The following is a 26,066-nucleotide window of genomic DNA, read 5'->3' on the forward strand; positions in this document are numbered from 1 at the left end:
TGGGGCAGACTGACAGAAGCGAGGCTGCCATATCGAGCCATCAGCCCCTCTGACCAACACCAGTATGCGGTAGAGTAAAGTGTCCTGCCCACGGACACAACGACCAGGACAGAGAGCCCGGGGATCGAACCGGTGACTTTCCAGTTACAGATGCGCTTCCCAACCTCCTGGGCCATTGTCGCCATTAAAGTAATGAGAAAGTTGCAAAACTGAGGTGCTGCATGTGAGATATGTATAAAATGTAGCTGTATACAAAATAAAATAACTAATATAAGATGAAACCTACAACATCATCTTGCAGCAGATGGTGTCACTGTGTTCAACAATTCAGCGCAACAATTTGCACAAGGAGATGCTGTATAGGAGAATAATGCAGAAGAAGCCTTTTCTGCGCACATGCCTCAAACAGAGTCGTTTTAGCTATGCTAAAGCACATTTGGACAAGCCAGCTTCATTTTAGAATAAGGTGCTGTGGACTGATGAAACTAAAATTGAGTTATTTGGACATGACAAGAGGCGGTATGCATGGAGGAAGCAGACGTTAAGTAAGTAAAAAGATCACGAAGTACTTCTCAAAGGGATGACCAGTGTTGGTCAAGTTACTTGAAAAAAGTAATCAGTAACTAATTACTGATTACTTCCCCCAAAAAGTAATCCCGTTACTTTACTGATTACTTATTTTCAAAAGTAATTAATTACTTAGTTACTTAGTTACTTTTAAAAAACACGATTTATAACCTGAATAGGTGATAAAGCGATAGATCTCTCAGCCCAATTCTACTTTTTCTGCATAATCCATCATACAAAATGTAATCAAATGGAAAAGTCTCTTTTTTTTAAACTTGTTTTATCCATTTTAATCTTTTAACTTTATGCATCAAGCAAAAATTAAATTATATGCACCATTCTCTGACTTGAAGAAATTAGTTTAACATTTAAACCTATTTTCTGCACATTCCAGCACATAAAATAAAATATTTTTTGTGTTTGCACTCAGTCTTTCAAATAGATGCAAGTAAAACACAGCAGAAAGTAAATGTTAGTCCCCATAGGGAAATATTTCCTCTGCATTTAACCCATTCACCCAGTGAAGCAGTGGGCAGCCACCAATGCAGCGCCCGGGGAGCATTGTGTAGGGACGGTACCTTGCTCAGGGGTACCTCAAGGTAGCCATTCAGTGGAGTTGAATCCCCGACCTTCCGATCATGGGGCCACCACTCTACCTACTGAGCTATCCCTGCCCTGTTGCTCTTTTTTCACCTGTAAAGCAGGAGTGGGGTAGGCGGAGGTGTGCTCTGGTGTAAGTGTGGCGCAGCGGTCAGTGGAAGAATCCGCGAGTTTCTCTGTGAATTTCCCATTACGTCGTTGCGCACTCGGAGCTTGTTTAGGGTATTTTTCGGTGTAAAGAGAAGTTTTCTTCTAATGTTTTTGTCACTTTTTATGGAATCAAACTCAAAGTAAGGTCAGTACTTCCAAGCTTTAAACGCTGCATGCTCATACTCTCTCCCGCACTCGATATTATCCATTGTTGATCTGCAGACAGCTGTTGTCACGAACGTCACACTCGCTTACGTCACTATCATGAGACATTCTCGCAAAAAAATCACGGTTTTACTAACGCAATAACGCAGCGTTCCTACGGGAAAGTAACGGTAATCTAATTACCGTTTTTGCAATAGTAATCCCTTACTTTACTCGTTACTTGAAAAAAGTAATCAGATTACAGTAACGCGTTACTGCCCATCTCTGGGGATGACAGAGTATAAAACGTTAAAAGTTAACAAAATGCAATTCTAAAAAGATGTGTTTTAGTTGTTTTTTAGAAGAGATCACTGACTGCACAGATCTTAAACTCCGAGGAAGAGTTTCACAGTCAAAAGCTCTGTCTCCCTTGGTTCTCAGCTTTGTATATTGAATAACCAGTAGGCCCTGATCACATGATCGCAGGGACCTCCTAGTGAATGAAATGAATGCATGAATAACAATCTCCAGTTCAGAACGAGATACAATAGGGCTTGATTTAGAAATGTGTCTTACGCTGCTGGCAGGCCGTTTGATTCTACTAAGTTGGAAACAAAAGGTGCCTCCTACCACATCAGCGTTAATACAAGATGTATTGAGACACTTGCAGCTGGAAAGAATTAAACTCCTACTAAAGGGGAGGTTGGAGGAATTCCATTCAACCTGGCAACCTTTTATAGATCTCTTCAATACTGTACAGATATAAAAGATCACTGAGCCTCATTGGTAGTTCGATAAATAGCATCCTCTGTCCAACGTTCTTTCGTTGTTTGTTGTTGCCTTTTTTGTTTTGTTTTTACTTTGTTTAATTCTTATTGTATATATGTAATCATTTATATTTGAATCTTAGTTGCCTTTATGATAAAGAACACTGGAAAACCAAATAAAGAGATTTGAGAAATGTGTCTTAAATAATAGAAGCAGGACTGAAACAGAGATTTGATATGAACATCCAAAGTAAGAGCAGAGTCACAAATTGAAGAATGGTCCAAAATACCTTCAACAAGAATCCAGACTGTCATTGGAAGTGATAGGAATCAATTAGAGGCTGTTATTTCTGCAAAAGGAGTATCTACTAAATATTGATGTAAATTTTCTGTTGGGGTGCCCAAATTTATACAGCTGCCTAATTTAGTTTAAATAACTATTGATAGAAACTTCATTTCACTGTGTTGAGGTTTGTTTTAAAGATTACGAAATGGTAATCTTAAACCTCTAGTTTAAGGTCTGTTGACAACTAGGGATGGGTACCGGTATCTGGTGCCATGATGGCACCAGTTCTGACATAAATGGTAGTAACCAGACCGAAAAGCAGCGCACATTTCAGTGCTTTATTTTGGTGCTTTTTTTTCCTGAGATGTCATACTCTTTGGATTTTAGCCAATCATTTTACCTTTGCAAGCGTAGTAGGCGGGCCCAGGTACGTACATTCTTTTAGAGCAGAGCTACAGATTAAAAATGCCCAAGGCGAAGCGGTCAAACGTCTGGCTGTACTTCACAGCAAAAGATGCAAACTCAGCAGTTTGCGACAAGTGCTTTAAGCTGATACTGTCAAAGGAGGTAACGCCTCCAATCTGATGAAACACCTGTCGATGCACAGCAGGTTTTTAAAAGCCGAGAAATGTATCGTATTGTGTGAGACCTCACACCGTGCACATCTACTGCGGGTGGTTTGCCTGTTATCGGACCCGGAGTTAGCAACATCCCCCAAAAACCCGAAGAGGAGAGTCCTGGCCCCTAGCCCTGCCAGTGTAGCAGAAATGATAGAATAGAATAGAATAGAATAGAATAGAATAGAATAGAATAGAATGCCTTTATTGTCAGTATACAGTTGTACAATGAGATACAGAGCATCTCAGTGTAAACATCCTGGGGGGGAGGTACAGTTCTGCAGCGCTATGTACATATGGACAGTATTAACATAGGGAAAAACATATATATATATATAAAATGTACAATATACAAGCCGTAAGTAATATGTAATAAATAGGGTTATGTATATACAGTTGAGTTATTGCACATAGATGACAGATGATGATGGCAGCAGCAGCAGCCGTTCTTCTCTGTGTGAGTAGCTTAATGTTGTTTGTGTGTAATTTACATTGAGTAGGCTAACCACATTATTAAATTAACGCATGTAGGGTGAACTAGCAAACACCGTAGTAGTTACATGCGGCTGTCTCTTGTTTGATGGCAGATACTTCACCCTGGCCAAAAAAGCTAAAATGACCAAAGAAAAAGTGGAAAACAGCTAAACATGAGAGGTTTTTGGACAAAGTGTGTGTTCTTCATTCTTTAACCTTCCTGCCTTCTTGGGACCTTTTTGTGCCACTGCTATGTGTTAAATGGCTGCCATTTCCACTGTGTTCAGTGGAATATAACCAAACTTGCCACAGGATAGTTTTTACCTGTCAATGTTAATATTCTAGTGTGAATTCCTTAAATCAGCCTAAAATGGCTGAGCAGCAGAAATCCCCACACCCATCACCCTGGGGACCATTTTCTGCCCATTGACTTCCATTATAAACACTATTTTTCAACCCCAAATTATCATCATATGATTTTATTTTTTCTTCTTTTCTTGGATGTCAATGAAGACTCAGGGCCTTGAAGTTTTAATTTTTAAATTGCAAAAAAAATGCAAAAAAAATAATGGCAGGTCAAAATGTATGTTGGTGCCAATCTTTGGTCCATCTAAAGGCCTACTTATAATGACAATCACATATTACTTCAACTGGTTTTTTGTGGAAATATTTAGTTTCGTTTTTTGGTTTTTGGGGCTTATAACACAGGGCGCTCATGTAATAACACTGGGATTTGAAGGGTTAAAACAACGAAAATATAATTAAAACTTTACATGAATATTTCAGGGAGAAGTAGTTTTACAAGGTTGGCTAATTTAAAGTGGAATAAAATATGGATATATGGTCTTTTTATGGCGTGGCTGAGAATGGTCCCTAGGGTGATGGGTGTGAGTTTTTTAAAGGATGGCAGGAGGGTTAAGCACCGGTTTGAGCACCGTTTAGGTACCGACACCGTGTCAAAGGTATCAGTTTGGTACTGGTATCGGATAAAACCTAAACGATACCCATCCCTATTGACAACTACTAAGTGAAGAAGCAGTTTTTGTGAAGACCACTCATTAAATGCTATTAAAGACAAAGTCACAGGGAGAAGTCCTTTTGAATACAATTAATCACTGGACAGCTGGACTGAAACTTGCAAATTAAAAACATAATGCATTTAAGGTAACCCGTTTTCATTTTTATTTAAGAAGAGAATTTGTTCCACTGTGTGATGGCCGAGTCTGCTTGTTTTCATGGAGTAATTTCTCCTGCCTTAAAAAAAGAAACCCCTCTCAAAAGAGGCTGGAGTGCACAGAAACTGGTAGAGATGCAGGTATCTGGTCGTCCTGGGTTTCACAGACTATCAGCTAAAAAGAATAAACATATTAAATTGCTGCACATTTGTAGAATAACATTTAAGATTACTTTATAAATAAAATATATTTTTTATTACATTAAATGTAAAGAGTCAAATGGAAGTCTTTGTAAAGTTATTTCATGATATTTATATTATGAAAAGCAGATTTTTGACAATTTAAGGTTTTTACATTTTTAGATAAAATAAACACGCAACAAACAAATAACAAGAACACAAAGCTGGCAAACCCAACCAAAACTGACCAAAATCTACCAAAAATACTCCCACATGACAGAACCTCTCCTCTGCCTCTCTGGCTCCATATCTCTCAATAGAACGATCTGTGGTTTGCTATCTCTCACCATCAGAACACTCCACAAATCCTGCGAATGATTCACTTCCTTATAAACAGTGTTGGCGAGTTATTTTGAAAAAGTAATTAATTATAGTTACTAGATACTTCTTCAAATAAGTCACTTAGTTAGTAACTGAGTTACAAGATTCTGAAAGTAATGAATTACTTGAAGAGTAACTATTGTGTTACTTTAAAATACGTTTAACCCTCTGGGCTCCAGGGGATAATTGGCCATTTTTAACTACTTTTGATTTTACCTCCATATTTCACCTTTACAAACGATTTACTTTGCCTTGTTTGGCATCATTCTTTTCAGCACAACCTCAAGTGTCTGAATTTACAGTTATGTTTTCATTTTGACATAATGTACTGACACAATTGATCTAAAATCAGACAAAAACATAAAATATATTATATATTTTACTGTAACAACCACAAACATGTTTAATGAATCACATTTCATAATTTTAAATGCAAATATTAATTGACAATTTTAAAATCATATGCAAAAGTTTTGCAAACAACAAATATATATGGTTACAATAATAAATCTGAAAATGATAAATTACTTGACTCCTTAGAAGAAATAAAGAATAACTCCTTACTAAAAGATAAAATGGTTAGAACGCAGATTAATAAATTAATGGCTCATTATGGAATAAAGCTAACACAGAGAAGTCCTTTTGTACCAATTGGGAACTTTTTAAATTTGAAGCATGCAAATTCTTGAGAAGATATGGGAGTCAAATTATTAAATCAAGAAAAGCTGAAGAGGAAGAAGTGATCAGCAAAATTGCCTCTTATTACCAGAAATCCCCAGAAGAAATCTCAGAGGAAGATAAATTAACTTTACTAGACCTTCAAAATAAATTGGACGGTTTATATCGATGCAAGGCTGAGGGTGCTTATGTAAGATCCAGGAAGATTCACCAACGAGCTGAATCGGTTCTACGCCCGTTTCGAGGTTAGCCAGGCGGCTAATGCTATCTACCGCCTGACTACCGAGGACAGTGACGGCATCAGCGTGAGACCGGTGACCAGCATCGCGGAGCATGACGTCCGAGCGGCACTGAGGAGAGTGAACACAAGGAAAGCGGCGGGGCCAGACGGCATCACCGGCCGTCTGCTGCGCTGCTGTGCTGACCAGCTAGCAGGTGTGTTCACTTACATCTTCAACGAGTCCCTGGCGAAGTCTGTGGTCCCCACATGCTTCAAAAGATCCACCATCATCCCTGTGCCCAAGAACAGCAAACCCTCATCCCTGAACGATTACCGGCCAGTTGCACTGACCTCGGTAGTAATGAAGGTGTTTGAGAGGCTGCTGAAGAACATCATCTCCTCCTCCATCCCAGACACCACAGATCCGCTGCAGTTTGCCTACAGATCCAACAGATCCACAGAGGATGCCATCGCCCACGTCCTACACACCACTCTCAGCCACGTGGACAAGAAACAGGGTAACTATGTGCGAATGCTGTTTGTTGATTACAGTTCAGCGTTTAACACAATAGTGCCCTGCAGACTGTTCACAAAGCTGAGGGATCTGGGACTTAACAGCCGTCTGTGTGCATGGGTGTTGGACTTCCTCACTGGCAGAACTCAGGTGGTGAGGGTGGGCAGGTGCTTCTCCAACAGCATCACCATCAACACAGGAGCACCTCAGGGATGTGTCCTCTCGCCACTGCTCTACTCCCTCTACACTTCAGACTGTGTGGCCACCCACGGCTCCAACACCATTGTGAAGTTTGCTGACGACACAGTGGTGTTGGGTGCCATCTCCAACAACGATGAGGCGGCCTACATGGATGAAGTGAAGAATCTGGCATCGTGGTGCCAGGACAACCACCTCCAGCTGAACGCCAGCAAGACCAAGGAGCTGGTGGTGGACTTCAGAAGGGGTCAGCACAGAGACTACAAGCCCATTATCATCAATGGAGCTCCAGTGGAGAGGGTGCAGTCCTTCAAGTATCTCGGTGTTCACATCTCCTCAGACCTGACATGGTCTGCCCACATTCAGGTCCAGACCAAAAAGGCTAGGCAGCGCCTGTATCACCTACGACAACTGAGGAAGTTCAGGGTCTCTCCAAAGATCCTCAGGATTTTCTATACAGGCGCTGTGGAGAGCATCCTCACACAGGACATGACATCGTGGTTCGGGAACAGCTGTGTGAAGGACCAAAAAGCTCTCCAGAGAGTGATCCGTACAGCAGAACGCTGCTGCAGGATTGCTCTCCCCCCGCTTCAGGACACCTACACCAGGAGATGCCAGACTAGAGCAGCGCAGATACTGAAGGACCCGTCCCATCCTGGCAACAAACTGTTCCAACTTCTGCAATCTGGTAGAAGGTTCCGCATCTTCCGGGCAAGGACAGAGAGACTCAAGAGGAGCTTCTATCCCCAAGCCATCCGTGCCCTAAACACACACACCCGCCCTCTCACATCATCTATAATTGACTGAGACAGGACTCTTCCAGACACTAAACCAAGGCACAATGTACATTTCAATTCCTTCAATTTTAAATATGTTTATATTGTCTATCCTGTAAAATAGTCAGATGTCTATTCATATTAATGTACAGAATTCACCTGCTTGCTGCTACTACTGCACATTCACCCAGTGTATATACTATATGTATGTATAAAAAACACCCAGCACGCCCCTGCGGGCGGTTTATCCTTCAAGCTCGGGTCCTCTACCAGAGGCCTGGGAGCTTGAGGGTCCTGCGCAGTATCTTAGCTGTTCCCAGGACTGCGCTCTTCTGGACAGAGATCTCCGATGTTTTTCCCGGGATCTGCTGGAGCCACTCGCCTAGCTTGGGAGTCACCGCACCTAGTGCTCCGATTACCACGGGGACCACCGTTACCTTCACCCTCCACATCCTCTCGAGCTCTTCTCTGAGCCCTTGGTATTTCTCCAGCTTCTCGTGTTCCTTCTTCCTGATATTGCTGTCATTGGGAACCGCTACATCGATCACTACGGCCGTCTTCTTCTGTTTGTCTACCACCACTATGTCCGGTTGGTTAGCCACCACCATTTTGTCCGTCTGTATCTGGAAGTCCCACAGGATCTTAGCTCGGTCATTCTCCACCACCCTTGGGGGCATCTCCCATTTTGACCTCGGGACTTCTAGGTTATACTCGGCACAGATGTTCCTGTACACTATGCCGGCCACTTGGTTATGGCGTTCCATGTATGCCTTGCCTGCTAGCATCTTGCACCCTGCTGTTATGTGCTGGATAGTCTCTGGGGCATCTTTACACAGCCTGCACCTGGGGTCTTGCCTGGTGTGATAGACCCCAGCCTCTATGGATCTTGTACTCAGAGCTTGTTCTTGTGCTGCCATGATTAGTGCCTCTGTGCTGTCTTTCAGTCCAGCTTTGTCCAGCCACTGGTAGGATTTCTGGATATCAGCCACCTCCTCTATCTGCCGGTGGTACATACCGTGCAGGGGCCTGTCCTTCCATGATGGTTCCTCGTCTCCCTCCTCTTTCTTGGGTTTCTGCTGCCTGAGGTATTCACTGAGCACTCGGTCAGTTGGGGCCATCTTCCCAATGTATTCTTGGATGTTCCTTGTCTCATCCTGGACTGTGGTGCTGACACTCACCAGTCCCCGGCCCCCTTCCTTCCGCTTAGCGTACAGCCTCAGGGTGCTGGACTTGGGGTGAAACCCTCCATGCATGGTCAGGAGCTTTCTTGTCTTTATGTCAGTGGCTTCTATCTCCTCCTTTGGCCAGCCTATTACCCCAGCAGGGTACCTGATCACGGGCAGGGCGTATGTGTTGATGGCCCGGATCTTGTTCTTACCATTCAGCTGACTCCTCAGGACTTGCCTGACCCTCTGCAGGTACTTGGTGGTTGCAGCCTTTCTAGCGGCCTCTTCATGGTTCCCATTTGCCTGCGGGATCCCCAGGTACTTGTAACTGTCCTCTATGTCTGCAATGTTGCCTTCTGGTAGTTCAATCCCCTCAGTTCTGACTACCTTCCCTCTCTTTGTTACCATCCGACTACACTTCTCCAGTCCGAACGACATTCCAATGTCATTGCTGTATAGCCTGGTAGTGTGGATCAGTGAATCGATGTCTCGTTCACTCTTGGCATACAGCTTGATGTCATCCATGTACAGGAGGTGGCTGACAACTGCTCCGTTCCGTAGTCGGTATCCGTAGCCAGTCTTGTTAATGATCTCACTGAGGGGGTTCAGGCCTATGCAGAACAGCAGTGGGGACAGAGCATCTCCTTGGTAGATCCCGCACTTGATGGTAACTTGTGCTATGGGCTTGGAGTTGGCCTCTAGTGTTGTACGCCACATCCCCATTGAGTTTGGCGAACCAGCCAAACTCAATGGGCTCTACACCCCCCCCCCCCCCCCATTTTTGCACATGTCGAGGAGCGTGTCAGACTACATTTCACTGTGTGTTATACTTGTATAACTATGCATGTGACAAATAATAAAGAACCTTGAACCTTGAACCTTGAACCTTGAAGAGGTGGCTGGAGGAGGGAGAACAAAATTCTGCTTTTTCAGGCTTGACAAATACAGATCCAAAACCAACTAAATATTAATGGCATTGTTTCTGACAAGCCTAGAGAAATTTCACATTTCTGTGCCAAATTCTATACTAAACTGTACAACTCAAACTATAATGAGGATGTCTCAACACTGTTTCTCAATAATATTAAAAACCTAAAAACTATTGTTGTGGAAGATAGAAGTCTCTGTGACAGCCCTCTGACTGTGGAGGGAGTTTGTAATTCTATTTCTGCACTTAAGGCCAACAAATCTCCTGGCACAGATGGTTCAACTGCAGAGTTTTATAAATCATTTTCTAATCTCCTGGCTGCGTTCTTACTGCAGGTTTTCATAGAAAGTATGGAGAATAACACCCTCCCTCCTACTCTTACTCAGGGTCTCATAACACTTATTCCAAAGCCAAACAAAGACTTACTTCTTATTGATAATTGGAGACCCGTCTGTCTGCTCAATAATGACTATGAGATTATGGCTTTAGTACTTACTAACAGAATTAAAGAGTTCTTGGACACAATTATCGATGAGACACAATCAGGCTTTATGAGAAATAGACACATTTCTAATAACATTAGACTGGTTTTGGATCTACTTGATTACTCTGATTTGGTATCTGACAATAGCTTCATTCTCTTCCTGGATTTTTAAAAGGCTTTTGATATAATTGAACATCCATTTATTTTCCAGTCTTTGGAAAAATTCAGCATTTTTCTGTAAAGCTTCAAAACCTTGCACACAAATGGCAATAGCTCAATTAAAATGACTAACGGCTCCACCCCGAGATTTGACCTGTTATACAAGGAATCACCATAGCTGATAAGGAGCTCATCATCAGCCAGCAAGCTGATGACACCACTCTTCTTGAAGAATGCAAATCAAATCCGTCCAGCCCATGGTGATCGATGCAGCAATTCTGTTCTGTACAGGAGAGACGTCACGGAGGAGATCGTCTGCAGTGATCAGGACACAGGACACAATGTGACGTAAAAAAACGTGCAAACTTTCACTAAAAAAATCTGTGAAACAGCGAGGTGGAAGATGAACCGCGTTATAGCGAGGGACCACTGTAATTTTGAAGGTCAGTCACAACATACCCTTCGTAAATACTTATGTACAGAAACCCTTACCGGCAATCATTCGTTTTTTGTGTGGCTTTTTTTCACGGTTTGTTAACATGCTGTGTAGGTGTGTACTTGACTAGCTGATATCAACATAACGTGGGAAACATCTGGTTTGACTATTCTTCACCTGTAGTTTGAATGCTGAACATTTGCCTGTTTAAATCATAAGACCAGTCACTATACAGAGATGTGCTTCTGAATGTGGACGATGTGTCTTCTGCTGTAGTGATCCAGTTCTTCTTGTGTTGAGTGATGTAAACAACTGATCGATCTAAACTCTTTAAACGTCAAAATTGATCATTAGATTTTTTTATGACACAACAGTGGCAAGTGTTCCCACTTTCTGCTCTTTGTAACTTAACGTGATCTTTCCGTTTTCGAGCTTTGGACATGATTTTGGAGTATATCTTCGCAGTAGCGATTGACCACAAGGTAAAGCTACCGGAAATGTACAACCCCACATCCGGTCTCAAACCAGGAAGTTAGCATTTTCTCGTGCACAGGGTCAATTGGTGGCTCAGCTGGTTAATAAAGAGGGAGTACGACTTACTTACAATGAATTCCTTACACCATATAATTTCCCATCAGTGTTTGGGAATTCTCAATGGTGCTTGGTGCCATACCCTCAGGTACTTTAATGTTATATAAAAACACTGACAGTTCAATATCTACCTCAGTCACTCTCCCTGATCCAGCTGAGTCAGCAGTGGGAAAAATGTGCTTTTCACAGGAACTTGGTAACAGCAATAAGAGAATACGTAGTTTATTCCAAGAAGATATCGTGTCTCTCCCATATATATAATATCTTACTGGAACCAACATGTTCCAGATATCACCTGAAAGACAGTCTGGATGATCCCATAAATATCTAATTGTAAACAAGGTGAAGGAAATCTCATGTAAAATTCTTCATAAATGTTACCCAGCCAGTCACTATATGGTAACATTTAAAAGACACATAAATACTAATTGAACTTTCTGTGGGGATCATCCAGAAACTGTAGCACATCTTTTTTGGTACTGTTCCTCTACACAGAGATTCTGGAAGAATTTAGCAGTTTTGTTATTGTCCATATTTTAAGGGAGTTTTCTTAATGATGGGAAAATGTTTTTATTCTGTTTCTTTAAGTTCACCAGGAAGAATGATAAATGTTTTTATAATACATTTCTTAATACGTTTAGCTAAATTTTCTATCCATAAATGTAAGTTTATTAATAAAACACCATATTTCTGCTTTTTTATAAGGATATGGAATAGTACATACAATCAATATCAGACTCAACCAACAAAAAGGAGCAATATTTATATATGTTGATTTTTGCACGTACTCGTATAATTATTTTTTTTACCCCTGGTTTTGTATGTTCATGTTCTGTTCTTTCTTAAACTTTATGTGTTTGTATGTTGTATACTTATTGTGTGTTCAATAAAGTTCAATTTTTAAAAAGTACGTTCTAAATGAAGCTTCAGACGTCACTAATCACGTGACTCTGGCCAAACGAATCAAGCCTCGACAAAGTGCTTCTGAAGCAGCGTGTTTATCTTTCTGACACACGCACCGGAGCGTCAGCTTCAAGCGGACCATCGCTACCTCTCACATCTAAAGGTAAGTGTCAAGGTAACTTTGAACTGAGTTCAGTCAATCTCGAGTTTTTCGAAGTTTTCTGAATGAAGTTTTCTGTTGCTCTCTGTGAGAGGAGACCGTTAAAGGCGAGGCTCTCCAGAGTGTAGCAAAACAGGAGACCACAGCTGCTGGGTGTGTGTAAGTGTGCAAACGAATATATTAGAAGTGCAAGTGAGCCACGAGTAAAGAAAGGTCAAGTTTCGTGAGTTGTTTTTCTCAACACTGATCACGCGCTCAACACTCTACACATACTTGCATCACACGCGCGCTCTCGAGCATCAGTATTGTACAATTCTGGGCGTCACGTGAGTTGCAGGCGTTACCATATAACGGAAATCTCCATTGTTCTGTAGCTGAAGGCTTTTCAGTGAGTTTTTTGGACATCCTGATAATAATGAATTACAGTCGTTCAGCCTGGAAGTAATAAATGCATGAACTAGTTTTTCAGCGTCACTCTGAGACAGGATATTTCTAACTTTAGAGATGTTGCGCAAATGGAAGAAAGCAGTCTTGCATATTTGTTTAATATGTGCGTTGAAGGACATGTCCTGGTCAAAAATGACTCCAAGGTTCCTCACAGTGTTACTGGAGGCCAAGGTAATGCCATCCAGAGTAAGAATCTGGTTAGATACCATATTTCTAAGCTTTTCAGGGCCGAGTACAATAACCTCAGTTTTATCTGAATTAAGAAGCAGAAAGTTAGCGGCCATCCAGGTCTTTATGTCTTTAAGACATTCCTGCAGTTAATCGACCTCTGTTGGGGGTAGCGTTCAGATAGCTGCTCTGCTCTATGTTGGTACAGGGCATTGAAGATGATAACAGTGGGTGGATTATATTCTTAAACTTAGTTACAGCGCTTTCAGAAAGACATCTACTTTGATAAAGTCTACTCTCCACCGCTGTGTAATCAATTATTGTAAATGTAAATGTTATCAGGAAATGATCAGACAGGAGAGGGTTTTCAGGAAACACTGTTAAATGTTCAGTTTCTATGCCATATGTTAAAACAATATCTAGAGTGTGATTAAAGTGGTGGGTGGCTTCTTTTACATTTTGAGAGAAGCCAATTGAGTCTAATAACAGATTAAATGCCATGCTGAGGCTGTAATTTTTAGCATCTACATGGATGTTAAAATCACCCACAATAATTGTTTTATCTGAGCTCAGAACTAAATTAGATGTAAAGTCTGAGAAATCAGACAAACTCTGTGTAAGGCCCAGGTGGACGATAGATGATAACAAGTAAGACTGGTTTTACAGCTGGGGTGGACAATGTTAAGCATCAGGCTTTCAAATGAATTGAAAGTCTGTCTTGGTCTTTCATTAATTAATAGGCTAGTGTGAAAAATTGCTGCCACACCGCCCCCTCGGCCTGTGCTTCGAGATTTCTGGTAGTTAGAATGACTCGGGGGTGTTGATTCATTTAAACTAACATAATCATCCTGCTGCAACCAGGTTTCTGTAAGGCAGAGTAAATCAATTTGTTGATCAATTATTAAGTCATGTACTAACAGAGACTTGGAGGAGAGAGACCTAATATTTAATAATCCACATTTCACTGTTTTACTCTTTGGTTCAGAGGTGGATACTGTATTGTTCTTTCTTTGTAATTGTTTATGTTTAAGTTGTTTGTTGCTGATTTTTAGTTTGTTTTTTGTCTTTTTGGAAGCTGACACAGTCTCTATGGAGATAGGTTTGGGGAGGGGGGGGGGGGGTAGCAGGAGGAGAGAAGTTGCAGGGAGGCGTGTAAGACTGCAACTCTGCTTCCTGGTCCCAACTCTGGATAGTCATATTTTGGGGGGTTTAATAAATTTGTCCATATTTCTAGAAATGAGAGCTGCTCCATCCAAAGTGGGATGGATGCCGTCTCTCCTAACAAGATCAGGTTTCCTCCAGAAGGTTTGCCAATTATCTATGAAGCCCACATCATTTCTGGGACACCACTCAGACAGCCAGCAATTTAAGGAGAACATGTGGCTAAACATGTCACTCCTGGTCTGATTGGGGAGGGGACCAGAGAAAACTACAGAGTCCGACATTGTTTTGGCAAAGTTGCACACCAATTCAATATTGATTTTAGTGACCTCCGATTGGCGTAACCGGGTGTCATTACTGCCGACGTGAATTATGATCTTACTGAATTTATGTTTACCCTTAGCCAGCAGTTTTAAATTTCCTTCAATGTCGCCTGCTCTGGCCCCTGGAAGACAATTGACTATGGTTGCCGGTGTCTCTAGCTTCACATGTCTGAGAACAGAATCACCAATTACCAGAGTTCGACCCCCGGCGGGTGTGTCGCCGAGTGGGGGAAAACGGTTAGTTTAGGACTATGCTTCCTCCTCACCGTGACCCAGCCGCCCTCTTTCCCCAGCTGCTTGGGGTCTGCCGGGGAACAGCTAGCGGGGCCTACGCTATCTTCGGCTGCACCAGCTACAGGGGCCTGGCTAGCTATGGGTGAATGAAGGGTGCGAAGCCTCCTGAGTCTCCAATTCAGTAATCCTGGCCTCCAGCGCTGCAAATATGCTACATTTGTTACAGATATCATTACTGCTAAAGGAGGCCGAGGAGTAACTAAACATCTGACACAATGAGCAAGAAAGTGCAGGAGGGACAGGTGAAGTAGCCATGGTGCTAACGAGTCGGCTACGAGCTAAGCTAAGCTAGCGAAACAGTACAGAGAAAGTGAGTGAATACTTTGGCTATGAATTAGGTAGTGAGTACACAGAAAGTGTGCTTCGGATGAAGCACGTGAAGATTATACTATGAAAAAGAATGTATTTAAAAGTTGTTAATTAAATTGCTAAGCAAATAAGCTACTCAGAAACACCACTGTGTTTGAGCAGGAACAGGAACTGATACTCTACCGCAGAGCGAGCGAACACCAAGTGACAGCGCCACCAAGAGTCTTATCGTTGCAAATCGGTGTGTCGGCCCACTGGGCATTTGATTCCAATAACAGGCCTCAGTCTCTCCTGCTACTGGTCTGCCATACTGCTAAATTTGGTATCGGTGCTCAAACCTTTTGTGTCTGTTTGCCCACTTGGGGAAGCAAAATTCTTTTGTTTTTTGTGGTCAGATGAACATATGAGACACTTTGACTCTTCAGTGCAGTGTGGAGCCTAACAAAGATCTGTTTTGTGTCCCAGCTGATCAGCAGGAGGAGAAGAGTCTGACGGAGCAGCAGAGGAACATTTTCAGCTACTTGGACTCAGCTCAGCCACTACAGAGGAAACAATGAGCTCAACACAGAAGGTGACAGACAGAGCAGGGCGATATGACCAAAAATATTTATCACGATATACATTTGAAAATTTGCGATAACAATATAACTGACGATATAATTGATGCAAGACAAAATACTTTACAACTCCACAACTTTATTAGTGCAAAAAAAAAACCCATCAATGTATTTGCACTTAAAGAACTATGGGCTCAAAATGTGGTCATAAATATTTTGTACTTGTAAAAAAGATTTGTATGTGTAAAAAGAATTTGTGTGTGCGTAAAAAAGATTTGTGTGTGCGTAAAAAAGATTTGTGTGCGGACTTAGAAAAAAAACCCCTGTAAGTTACAAATGCGGATTTTGACCCTATTTTTCTTCCTTTCATCTGATTGGTCAATCAGATTTCCTTCGTGGTGATGAAGGAAAACGCTGGGTTGGCATGTAAAAGGGCATTTATTCCCTTCAAAGACCTGCAGTTCAAAAAAAGCGCCCCTCCGACAGCCAAACCCATCTGTTCTCTGATTGGATTGTTACATTTGTGATTGACCAATCAGATGAAAGGAAGAAAAATAGGGTCAAAATCCGCACTTGTAACTTGCAGGGGTTTTTTTTCTAAGTCCGCACACAAATCTTTTTTACGCACACACAAATCTTTTTTACGCACGCACAAATCTTTTTTACGCACACACAATTTCTTTTTTACAAGTACAAAATATTTATGACCACATTTTGAGCCCGTAAACAAGCAGCTTTTTTTTTAAATGTGTATTAAAATTTAACAGTGCAAATGCAAATGTCAGCCAATTTCCTCTGGAAAATCCTTTTGGTTAAACTGTCAGCAAGCAATTTGCATTTGCACTGTTAAATTTTTATATAACTTTAATGCACATAAAAAACAGCTGCTTGTTTAAATGAAAATATATTGATGGATTTTTTTGCACTAATAAAGTTGTGGAGTTGTAAAGTATTTTGTCTCGCCTCAATTATATCGTCAGTTATATCGTTATCGCAAATTTTCAAATGTATATCGTGATAAATATTTTTGGTCATATCGCCCTGCTCTACTTTCATGTGTTACTGTTTAGGCTTAAATTGGTTTGATGTTTGGTGCCTTTTCCTTAATGTAAAAAAACCCCTCAGGTTACAATCAGACATTTTTCTTGCATTTGATTTGATAAATTTTGATCTTTTGATTGATAAACTAAAATGTTATGGATTTTCACCAGCTGCTTTGTGCTGGAAAAAAATTATTTGGACAGAAGATAGCAGAAGGTTTATTGTAATGGTTGATAGGTTTGTAGCTTGAACCTATCCGCTGGAACGTTGAGGACAATATAATTACACTGCAAAGCAAGACACAAGTAGGCAAAGTTCTTCATGGTACTCGTGCACGGGAGAGACCGGACAAACGCCGTTCCTTCGCTTGACCCCAGTTGCTCTCGCCCGCTCTCCCGTACCACTGTTCTTTTATTGAGGTTACATGAATATGCATCGGTTCATTAACATATGACGTCTACATACACACAAAGAGTACCTTGCCTGTGTGTGTGTGTGTGTGTGTGTGTGTGTGTGTGTGTGTGTGTGTGTGATCCAGATGTGACCCTGTGAAGACTCCCCAAAGCTGGTGCCAGGAGTCTAGCGGTCCATCTGAACAAAAGGCTCTTATACTTAAACAGATATACGTGTGCTTGCTATACCATAAATCAATAAGAAAAGATACGACCTCTCCTAGGAGGTGTGATCTACGCCGGAACACTCTGTAGAGGGAGTGAACGCACTCCCCCTTCATGCTACACAGAGCTGTTACAGACCTCCTAGGATGAGACATTCTTTCAATCTACAAATGATTATACACCTCTAAGCATATATGGTTAAATATTTCTAAGCATAAATGACAATCAACAATACAAATCTAACAATGGTTATTTCTCAGTTATGAACTGCGGTTTACCCCAAGGCAGCTGCCTCGCTCCACTTCTCTATTCAGTTTTCACTGATGATCTGCAATATGTCTTGGCTTAATCTTGGGTATGCCAAAGATTCCACCTTGTTTTATTCAGCCAGTGACAACTCTGAACTGATCAGCGTGTCACAACAAAATTTGCTGAATGTGTTTGACTGGATAAGTAAAAACAACATGATTTTAAATGTATCTAAATCCAAATCTATGTTAATTAGAAGCAGATTAGTCAACAGCCCACAACTGAGTCTTTCCATAGCCAGTGTTAGAACACGTCACCCAGATGAAACTACTCGGCGTTACCATAAATCACCACCTTTCATGGTCTCAGCACATCGATTGTTTTTAAGAAAATGGGACAAGGCATAGCTATGGCTATGAAATGCTCTTTCTGTATCACTTCAATTATGAAAGATGTCATTAATGCACTAGTAATGTCTCATCTGGAGTATTGTTCAATCATTTGGTCAGCAGCTAATAAGACAGATCTTAACAGACTTCAGTTAGTCCAGAATAAAGCGTCCAGATTAGTGTTAAGATGTTCATACTATAATAATATTGATAAAATGTATTATCAACTTTCTTGGCTTCCTGTACAGACTAAAATATTCTATGGCTTACTTGTATTTATAAAGAAAGCAATTCTCTTAAACACACCACATTTATTTCTGCTCAGCTGCAGTATCCAGATGAAATACATAATCATATTACACAGTTTTCAACAAACTGCAATTTAGTAAATGCTCGAGTTAAAAGTAACTTTTTGTAAAACTGTTACATTTAGAGCAACGTTTAAGTGGAATAAATTGCCTTATAAAATTAGAGAATTATTCAAACTATTCAAAACTTCAATGAACACTTAACTATGGAAGCCCATTTCCGCCACTAAAAAAAAAAAAGGATCCATAACTCAAAATTTCAAGTTACTTTTCTCAAAATTTTGAGTTATTAACTCGAAATTTCGAGTTAGCGCTGCCAATCAGTAATATATGTGAATGACGTCATTTCCTCGTTACCCGGAAGCTGAAGCCCTCAGCTACAAATGCTACAACTAAGCTTACATCCAGTCGTGAATGCACAGATTGCTGAGTGTTTTCAGCCTGGCTTCACAAATGATGAAATCCCTGTGTTATTAGCTGAATCACATGGTGTTACTATCAGCAAACGTACTCGCGAAAGCGCCAATTTGTTGGGATCCGTTTTTGAGTGCACGTTCCTCTGCCATGTGCTTCCGGGTAACAAGAAAGCGACCTCATTCACCTATATTTTTGATTGGCAGAGCTAACTCGAAGTTTCGAGTTATATTTCTCAAAATTTCAACTTATGGATACTAGCTGTTTTGTTTTTATTTAGTGGCGGAAACGGGCTTCCATACTTAAAAGCCGATTCACAGAGCTTTTAGTTGTTGTAAATATTGTAAGAGATGATTTGTTTTTGAAATTTGTGTAATGTGCCTGAATGTTATTGATATTATTATTATATTGTTATTATTGATTGCTTATATTTTAACAATTGTGAAACCTCACTGTGGATGTAAGAGCCAAATTATGCGGATATCTTGAATCCACTTTATTGTATAATATTTTATGTGATTGTATTTGACGGAAGATGAGCAACATCTGTTGTGGAAGCTAATGGGGTTCTTTTTAAATAAACAAAAATACGATTTAATATCACTGAATAATTATGTATAAATCTATAAAAATTAAAGAAATATGTAATAGGAAACTACACTATAATATAAATTATAAAATAATATAAAAGTGTGTGTGCATGTGCGCGTGCAATCACGAGGGATGGGCATGATTTTAGTGTTTGAACAGTCATGAATTATTTTTAACAGCAGGTTGGATGTAATGTGTTAGAACTACCAGCAGGTGGGGATAAGAGACCTTTAAGGTGTTTGGTGCCACACTCCACCTTCAGGTTTAAAACTAGTGTTAATGGAGGGAGTTTGAAGGTTGAGTTTGTTCCACGACTGCATTTCACTCACTGCCTCTGTTTGTATCTCTGTCACTGCAGGACCAACATGGAGCCAGAAGTCAGCGCTCTCAGGAGGCCGACAAACCTCACAGAAGAAAGGGAGAGAAAAAACACACCTGTGACGAGTGTGGGAAGGGTTTTACTGAGAAGGGTAATCTAAAACAGCATCAGGTCATCCACACTGGAGAGAGACCGTTCAGCTGTGACTTGTGTGGAAAGTCTTTTTCCTGGAAGGTTGCTCTAAAACAACACCAACTCATCCACAGTGGAGTTAAAGCGTACAGCTGTGATCAGTGTGGCAGAGCTTTTACTCGCAGTAGCAGCTTACAGAATCATCTAGTTACCCACTCTGGAATTAAGGCATACAGCTGTGACATCTGTGGAAAAACTTTCAGCCAGAGAGGGAAACGAAATATACACCTACGCATTCACACCAGACATGATGTGTACAGCTGTGAACAGTGTGGAAAACAGTTTGTAACTTACACACAGTTACAACAACACATGTTTAGCCACACGGATGAGAGACCTTATAAATGTGACCTGTGTGAGAAGACTTTTAAATCTCCACATTACCTGAGACGACACCAACAGATCCACACCAGAAAGAGACTCTACAAGTGCAGCTACTGTGAGGTATGTATTTATATTGTTATCTTGTCATTTTAGCCTGACTGTTTGGAACAACTCTGCTCATTAAACTGTGTTAGCATGTTAGCAATTCTACTGCATGGAGAAGCAGCTCTGAGTGATTATTCAGATTTTCATGTCAGTTATGATTTTAGTATTACTGTAGTATTATGGTGGTAGTATTGTAGTTATTGCAGCCCAGTAAACTGAGTGTGTTAACTGAAACAGTCAAATGTAATTGGACGTCTGCAGAGATGCTCTTTATTTCAGGCGACGTTCAGGATAAAAATGTTGAAGGACTGACTTACACTGTCTTTGTGTCTTTGTTTAGAAGCAGAGCGACACAGATGGATCCAGTTCTCAACCCTGTCATCACCGTGGTGGTGGGAAAGACTTTCGTTGTGACCTCTGTGGAAAAACTTTCATTCAGCAAAAGACCCTAAAAAGACATCAACGTAGACACACTGGAGACAAACTGAAATACTGCAAAGAATGTGGGAGAAGCTTCACCACACCAAGTGAGTTAAAACAACATGAACTGATTCACAGTGGGGTTAAAAAGCACCTCTGTGATCAGTGTGGGTCATCCTTCACCACTACAAATAAGCTTAAAAGACACAAACGAGTCCACACAGGAGAGAAACCATACAAGTGCAGACACTGTGACAGAAGCTTCTCAGATTCAGGTCATCGTAACAGGCATGAACGTACACACATGGAAGGAAACTACAGCTGTGACCAGTGTGACAAGAGCTTCAGGAATCTCAGTTCATACTCCGAACACAAACGATCCCACGTTACTAATAAACTGTTTCACTGTTACCAATGTGCCCAAACATTCACCTCATTGTCTGCTCTGTGCAAACATCAGCGTGATCACTCAGGGCTGAAATCACTCCCATCACTGGATCACAGTGAATCTGAAGAGACAGAAAGATCCTCTGGTTTCAGTGTCAGACTCAAAAAGCTTGAGATCAGGCTCCACAGAGTTCAGATAGAATCATTTAAACTTGTGTTGAACTGAACTGGTTGCTGGGCTGAACTTCTACATAATACAGATTTACATGGGATCTTATTTTCTGTCGTTTTACTGAGTCAGTTTTGTCCTTTTTTCTCTGTCCTGGTTTTGCTCGTCTGTAAATAATTGAAACTCAGTCAAATAGTTCATTGTTCTCCAGCAAAACGTTTTGGAAACTCATGTTTAACCTTTAAACTCTGACATGTTTTAGCACACAAGGCTTCATCGGGGAGTTCACTCATGATTGGACCATGAGAATAAAGGTTTTTAGTTCTTTCAAAGAGAGTCTTGGAGGTGTTTGATGTTTCTGTTTTTTCTACAGAAAGGAAGAAACTATTTTTCTTGCTTTGTGTAGTGTGGAAGTTTTTAATGTTTCTTTCAACTGTGATGTTCTTGATGTAACTAACAGTGAAGTGTTCCAATGTTTTTCTTGTGTTTATATTTGTAAGTTTCCTTTAATTGTGGAACTTTGTTTTGTAATTGGTGGTAGCGGAAGTAACGTGCAGCACGGACTGAGTTTGTGGTGACACTAGAGCAGAGAAGCATGGCGCTCTGTGAGTTCAGCTGCATCGTCCTACTGCTTTAAACTGGACTTAAGTTTTAAAGAACACATAAGTTAAGTTAAATTAAACCCAATTGTGGACTCACCGTTGAGAGGAGTAGCGGCTCGCGCGAAGAACGGACTTTCTCCCGTTTGGCTACAGCAGGCAATGAGGTGTGTTCAGGGTGCCTCTGTTAATTTCAGTTTCAATGAAAGTGCCATAAAAGGGCATTTATGTGTCTATACCTTTATCGTTTGGATTTACTGTGATAAGAGTTATTATAAACATGTTGCTTATTGCAATTGTTTTCTTTGGGTAGTTCTCACGATGATGATGATGATGACGACGCTGAGTGATCTTGTCGCCGAACATTGAATAAATCATCTGTAAACAAGAACTTGTCCGCGTGGTGGCTAACGGGAGCTACACTTGAATGTGTTCACATGAAGATGGTACAAATAAACTGTCCTTTTAGCTTTAGCTCCTAATTTATTCATTATTTGTGGATGTAGCACAGCAGCAGTGTCTTGATTAACACATGGAGGGCTTGGGATCTGATGGTGTCATCTCCCTAATTTGCCCACTGCGTAAATCTCACTCTTTGCCAAGAAATTGAAATAAATCTTGTTTCCCTGCTGGATAGTGATCCACTGTAACTCTGCTCCTCCTTCCTATTTAGGATTTCTGTGACTGAAGTAAAATTCCCTCCATCCATCACTCATCCCATCTAACCCAAAGTAAAATAAAGTTTTGCTCATCTTAAAAAAGCATTACAATAATGGGCATTACCAATGCAAACTGAATAATACAGAAGATGAAAGAAGAGACTTTGATCAGTTAATAAAGCTCATGATCTTGATTCATTGTGGCTGCTACACAGATACTTCTGGGTCACTTCTCTCAGTTAGGAACCTTCCTCACCAAACTGACTGTTGGACCACACCCCTGGTTTCATGAGAAGTTGTTTCAGCCATGATTTCTCTTCCTGTATTTCAGAGTAAAGACTGAAGTGACAAATGGAAACATGTTTAAAAAACGCAATGTGAGAGACGTTGAGGTCCTTGGAAGTTACCCTGGGTTTTTCTGTCACCCTGCTAGATGTTACACACCTTGTTATTGGACTGATTTCTACTGCTGGACTACTCCTGGGGAGAGTAACAATACTCTTACTAATTAGCTCCCTTTCACACCTTTGGGGATATTTATTTTTGTGCTTGCAGCGCTGTGAGCCAGAACAGCGAGAGAAAAATCTGCAACAGCGACGAGCCGAATGCTTAAGTGAATCCCAGCAGCTGCACATGTGCAACGCTGATTTAGAAGATATCTTTGCTCTGGATTTATATTTATACTTTTTCATTTCTATATGATTCTTCTTGCATCTAAACAAAGATGATTCAATTTGCTAAATTTTGATGGCTCTTCGTGCTCGGGTGTAAATGAGACGTAATATTTGCTCTTGGTTTGTTTCTCCTGTACAGAACCTTGCAGTACAACAGAAACCTAAAAACATTATTTGTAGTTGTTATTCTTAGTTGTTCTGCTGCCTAAATACCACAGGGTGTAATTATGAAGTTATTGAGCTGCACATACTTTACGACCTGCTTAAGTTCGAGGTCACAGCGTCTGTAGAGCAGCTGGAACATAATGAAGTCTACAAGGTTAAAGTTTTATCTTCACTTGTTGTTCTCTCTGCTGCTTGGTTTGATGGATCTGAGAGCTTTTGTTTTTATTACTGTTATTATAATTATCATTAATATTTTACTCTTTAAAAGCTTTAAAATAGTGTTTGTGTTTTGAAAAGTTGATTTAAGAATTGAACAGAAACATCTGTCATAAAAATCGCCCAAAGGCACAGAGACAAACTCAAAGGATGCAACCTGTAACTTTCTCTTCCTTCATGTCAGCACCATCATCGATTATTTATATTAAATGCATATAGCAACAGTAACACTTTAGTTTGGATTTCATAATTTCTGTAACTGGAAAATATTATTTTGTTTAAAGACAGAAGTGACTGTGTAGTTGCAACATTAAAGTGAAATATTTAATAGTCTAATAACAGATTATGTGTTGAAGCTGTCGTTTCAGGAGGAGAGAAGCTGCAGAGAGGCGTGTAAGACTGCAACTCTGCTTCCTGGTCCCAACTCTGGATAGTCATATTTTGGGGGGTTTAATAAATTTGTCCATATTTCTAGAAATGAGAGCTGCTCCATCCAAAGTGGGATCGATGACGTCTCTCCTAACAAGACCAGGTTTCCTCCAGAAGGTTTGCCAATCATCTATGAAGCCCACATCGTTTCTTGGACACCACTCAGACAGCCAGCAACTTAAGGAGAACATGTGGCTAAACATGTCACTCCTGGGCTGTATCCCAGTTCAGGGTCTGCAGCCTTAAAGGCCGCGTTTTAAGGCCGATTACGTCACAGCATCGCGACGAAGGCTGTTCCAATTCAAAGGCTGCTCGAAATGCGGCCCTCAAATGTGTCCTTCATTTCCCTGAATTTTAAAGATGTGTCGGTGTAGACTTCGTGGCCCAACATATCCCAGATTGCATAGCGCGGCGGTGGATGTGGATAATTTTGCCGAAAAAAACGGTGGAAGCGGAGCGGCCAAAGAGTAAACGTTTAAAATTAAGTACTGTTATGATGTCTCAACAGGACCTGGAAAAACTAGTCCATGCATTCATCTTTAGTAGGCTTGATTACTGTAACAGCATCTTTACAGGTCTACCTAAAAAATCAGTCAGACAACTGCAGCTCATTCAGAACTCTGCTGCTCGAGTCCTCACTAAGACCAAAAAAGTGGACCACACCAGTCCAGCTCTGAGGTCTTTACTCTGGCTGCCTGTCCGTCAGAGGATAGACTTTGAAGTTCTGATGCTGGTCTATAAAGCTCTGAATGGTTTAGGACCAAAATACTAGTGATGGTGATATAAAGCCTCGTGATGAACTGAAGCTTTCATCCAACTGGTCGACTCATGGTTCGAAGCATTGTGATGATTCATTTGCTCTACTTCGCCATCAAGTGGACGATTCAAGTGAAACAAGCTCTGTGATTATAATGATGTGACGTGTAAACCGCTAAACTGAATAAATAAATTGTTTTCATGATTATTTATCCCGAATATTGTCTCAGTATGTCTGATACAAAAGAGAAAGTGGAACCTATCAGGACAGAGTTTTGGTATGATTGTGTAACTGTTAGAGCTGGGTATCGTCACTGATTTCTAGAATCGATTCGATCCGATCTGGGTAAATTTTTCCTCAGTCAGAAATGTTATAATTCAGATCACGGATCAGTACATTTCCATAATTTTATATCTATAAAAAGAAAGATGAGATTTGCGAGACTTTATCAAAGGTGTAAGCATCACAGCAGATGCCTTTGTATCAAAGTAGCTGAGGCTAAAACAGAAAAACGATTTTATAAAAATATTCTGCAGTAGATCAAAAACGAAAGAAAACCATTAATCAACATATGAACATTACCTGATGCTGCTGAAGTGAAGCAGAGAAAAGTTACAGAGGTTTAGAGACACGGCTAAGCGTTTTGCATTTTGCATAATTTTAAAAAGTTTACATTTGTTCAGTAGCCTACTGAACAGCAGAAATTAGGTTTTCTTTTCGGAAGTAAGTAAAAGGGAAAAAAACAGCGACCGACAGCGCTGTAAACAACGGTAGACAGCAAATCCAGCATGTCCAAATTAACACTGTCGGATTTGATTTCAACACTATTAAAGTGTCTATATGGGTCCACACCAGAGAGTGTTAATTTAACTCTTTTTGGAGAGTTGGTACGTTAACTCTGATTTAGTGTTAAACACCAAATCTGTCTGGAGTTGATAATTTAACACTGGGTGTTAAGAGTTTATATATTAACTCTCAAAGAGTATTTTAGTTTAACTACGTAAGAGTTATCTTCTAATTCATTCTAAAAAGCAGGAATTTTACTGTTCTGAACTTCTAGAAATTTCTTTTGGAAATAAACATTTACTAAAAAGATGCAATGGTTTTTGAAAAACATTTATTCTGAACTGTGCACCACAATATCAAAACATTTTCTGAAAGATGTAACAGTATACATGTTCTCACTTTCATTAGAATTTTGTTTATCAAAAGGTCTGACATGGTAAATGC

At 40.5% G+C, this 26,066-nt stretch overlaps 1 protein-coding gene across 5 annotated transcripts in view; it reads left to right on the top strand.

Moving 5' to 3' along the window:
• Positions 1-22,853, top strand: part of LOC146662535 (uncharacterized) — a 31,887-nt gene extending 9,034 nt beyond the window's left edge. Inside the window, exons 1-5 of one of the 5 annotated variants that reach the window (XR_014913389.1) lie at positions 12,450-12,556; positions 15,721-15,826; positions 19,780-20,376; positions 20,702-22,103; positions 22,250-22,852. Coding sequence is in view for 4 of the 5 variants with exons in the window: in XM_085419250.1 (XP_085275376.1) it covers positions 15,809-15,826; positions 19,780-20,376; positions 20,702-21,394 (1,308 nt within the window). In the remaining variant the exon portion in view is untranslated. Of the gene's footprint in view, positions 1-12,449; positions 12,557-12,580; positions 13,172-15,720; positions 15,827-19,779; positions 20,377-20,701 lie in introns of those variants that run through there. The other 4 variants (XM_085419248.1, XM_085419251.1, XM_085419249.1 and 1 more) reach the window with 4 other exon arrangements.
• The last annotated feature ends 3,213 nt before the right edge of the window (positions 22,854-26,066 follow it).

Source organism: Rhamphochromis longiceps, linkage group LG9 (assembly GCF_057381845.1).
Source record: "Rhamphochromis longiceps isolate RC_006_pf linkage group LG9, R_longiceps_female_GT1.1, whole genome shotgun sequence".
Lineage (NCBI taxonomy): Eukaryota > Metazoa > Chordata > Actinopteri > Cichliformes > Cichlidae > Rhamphochromis > Rhamphochromis longiceps.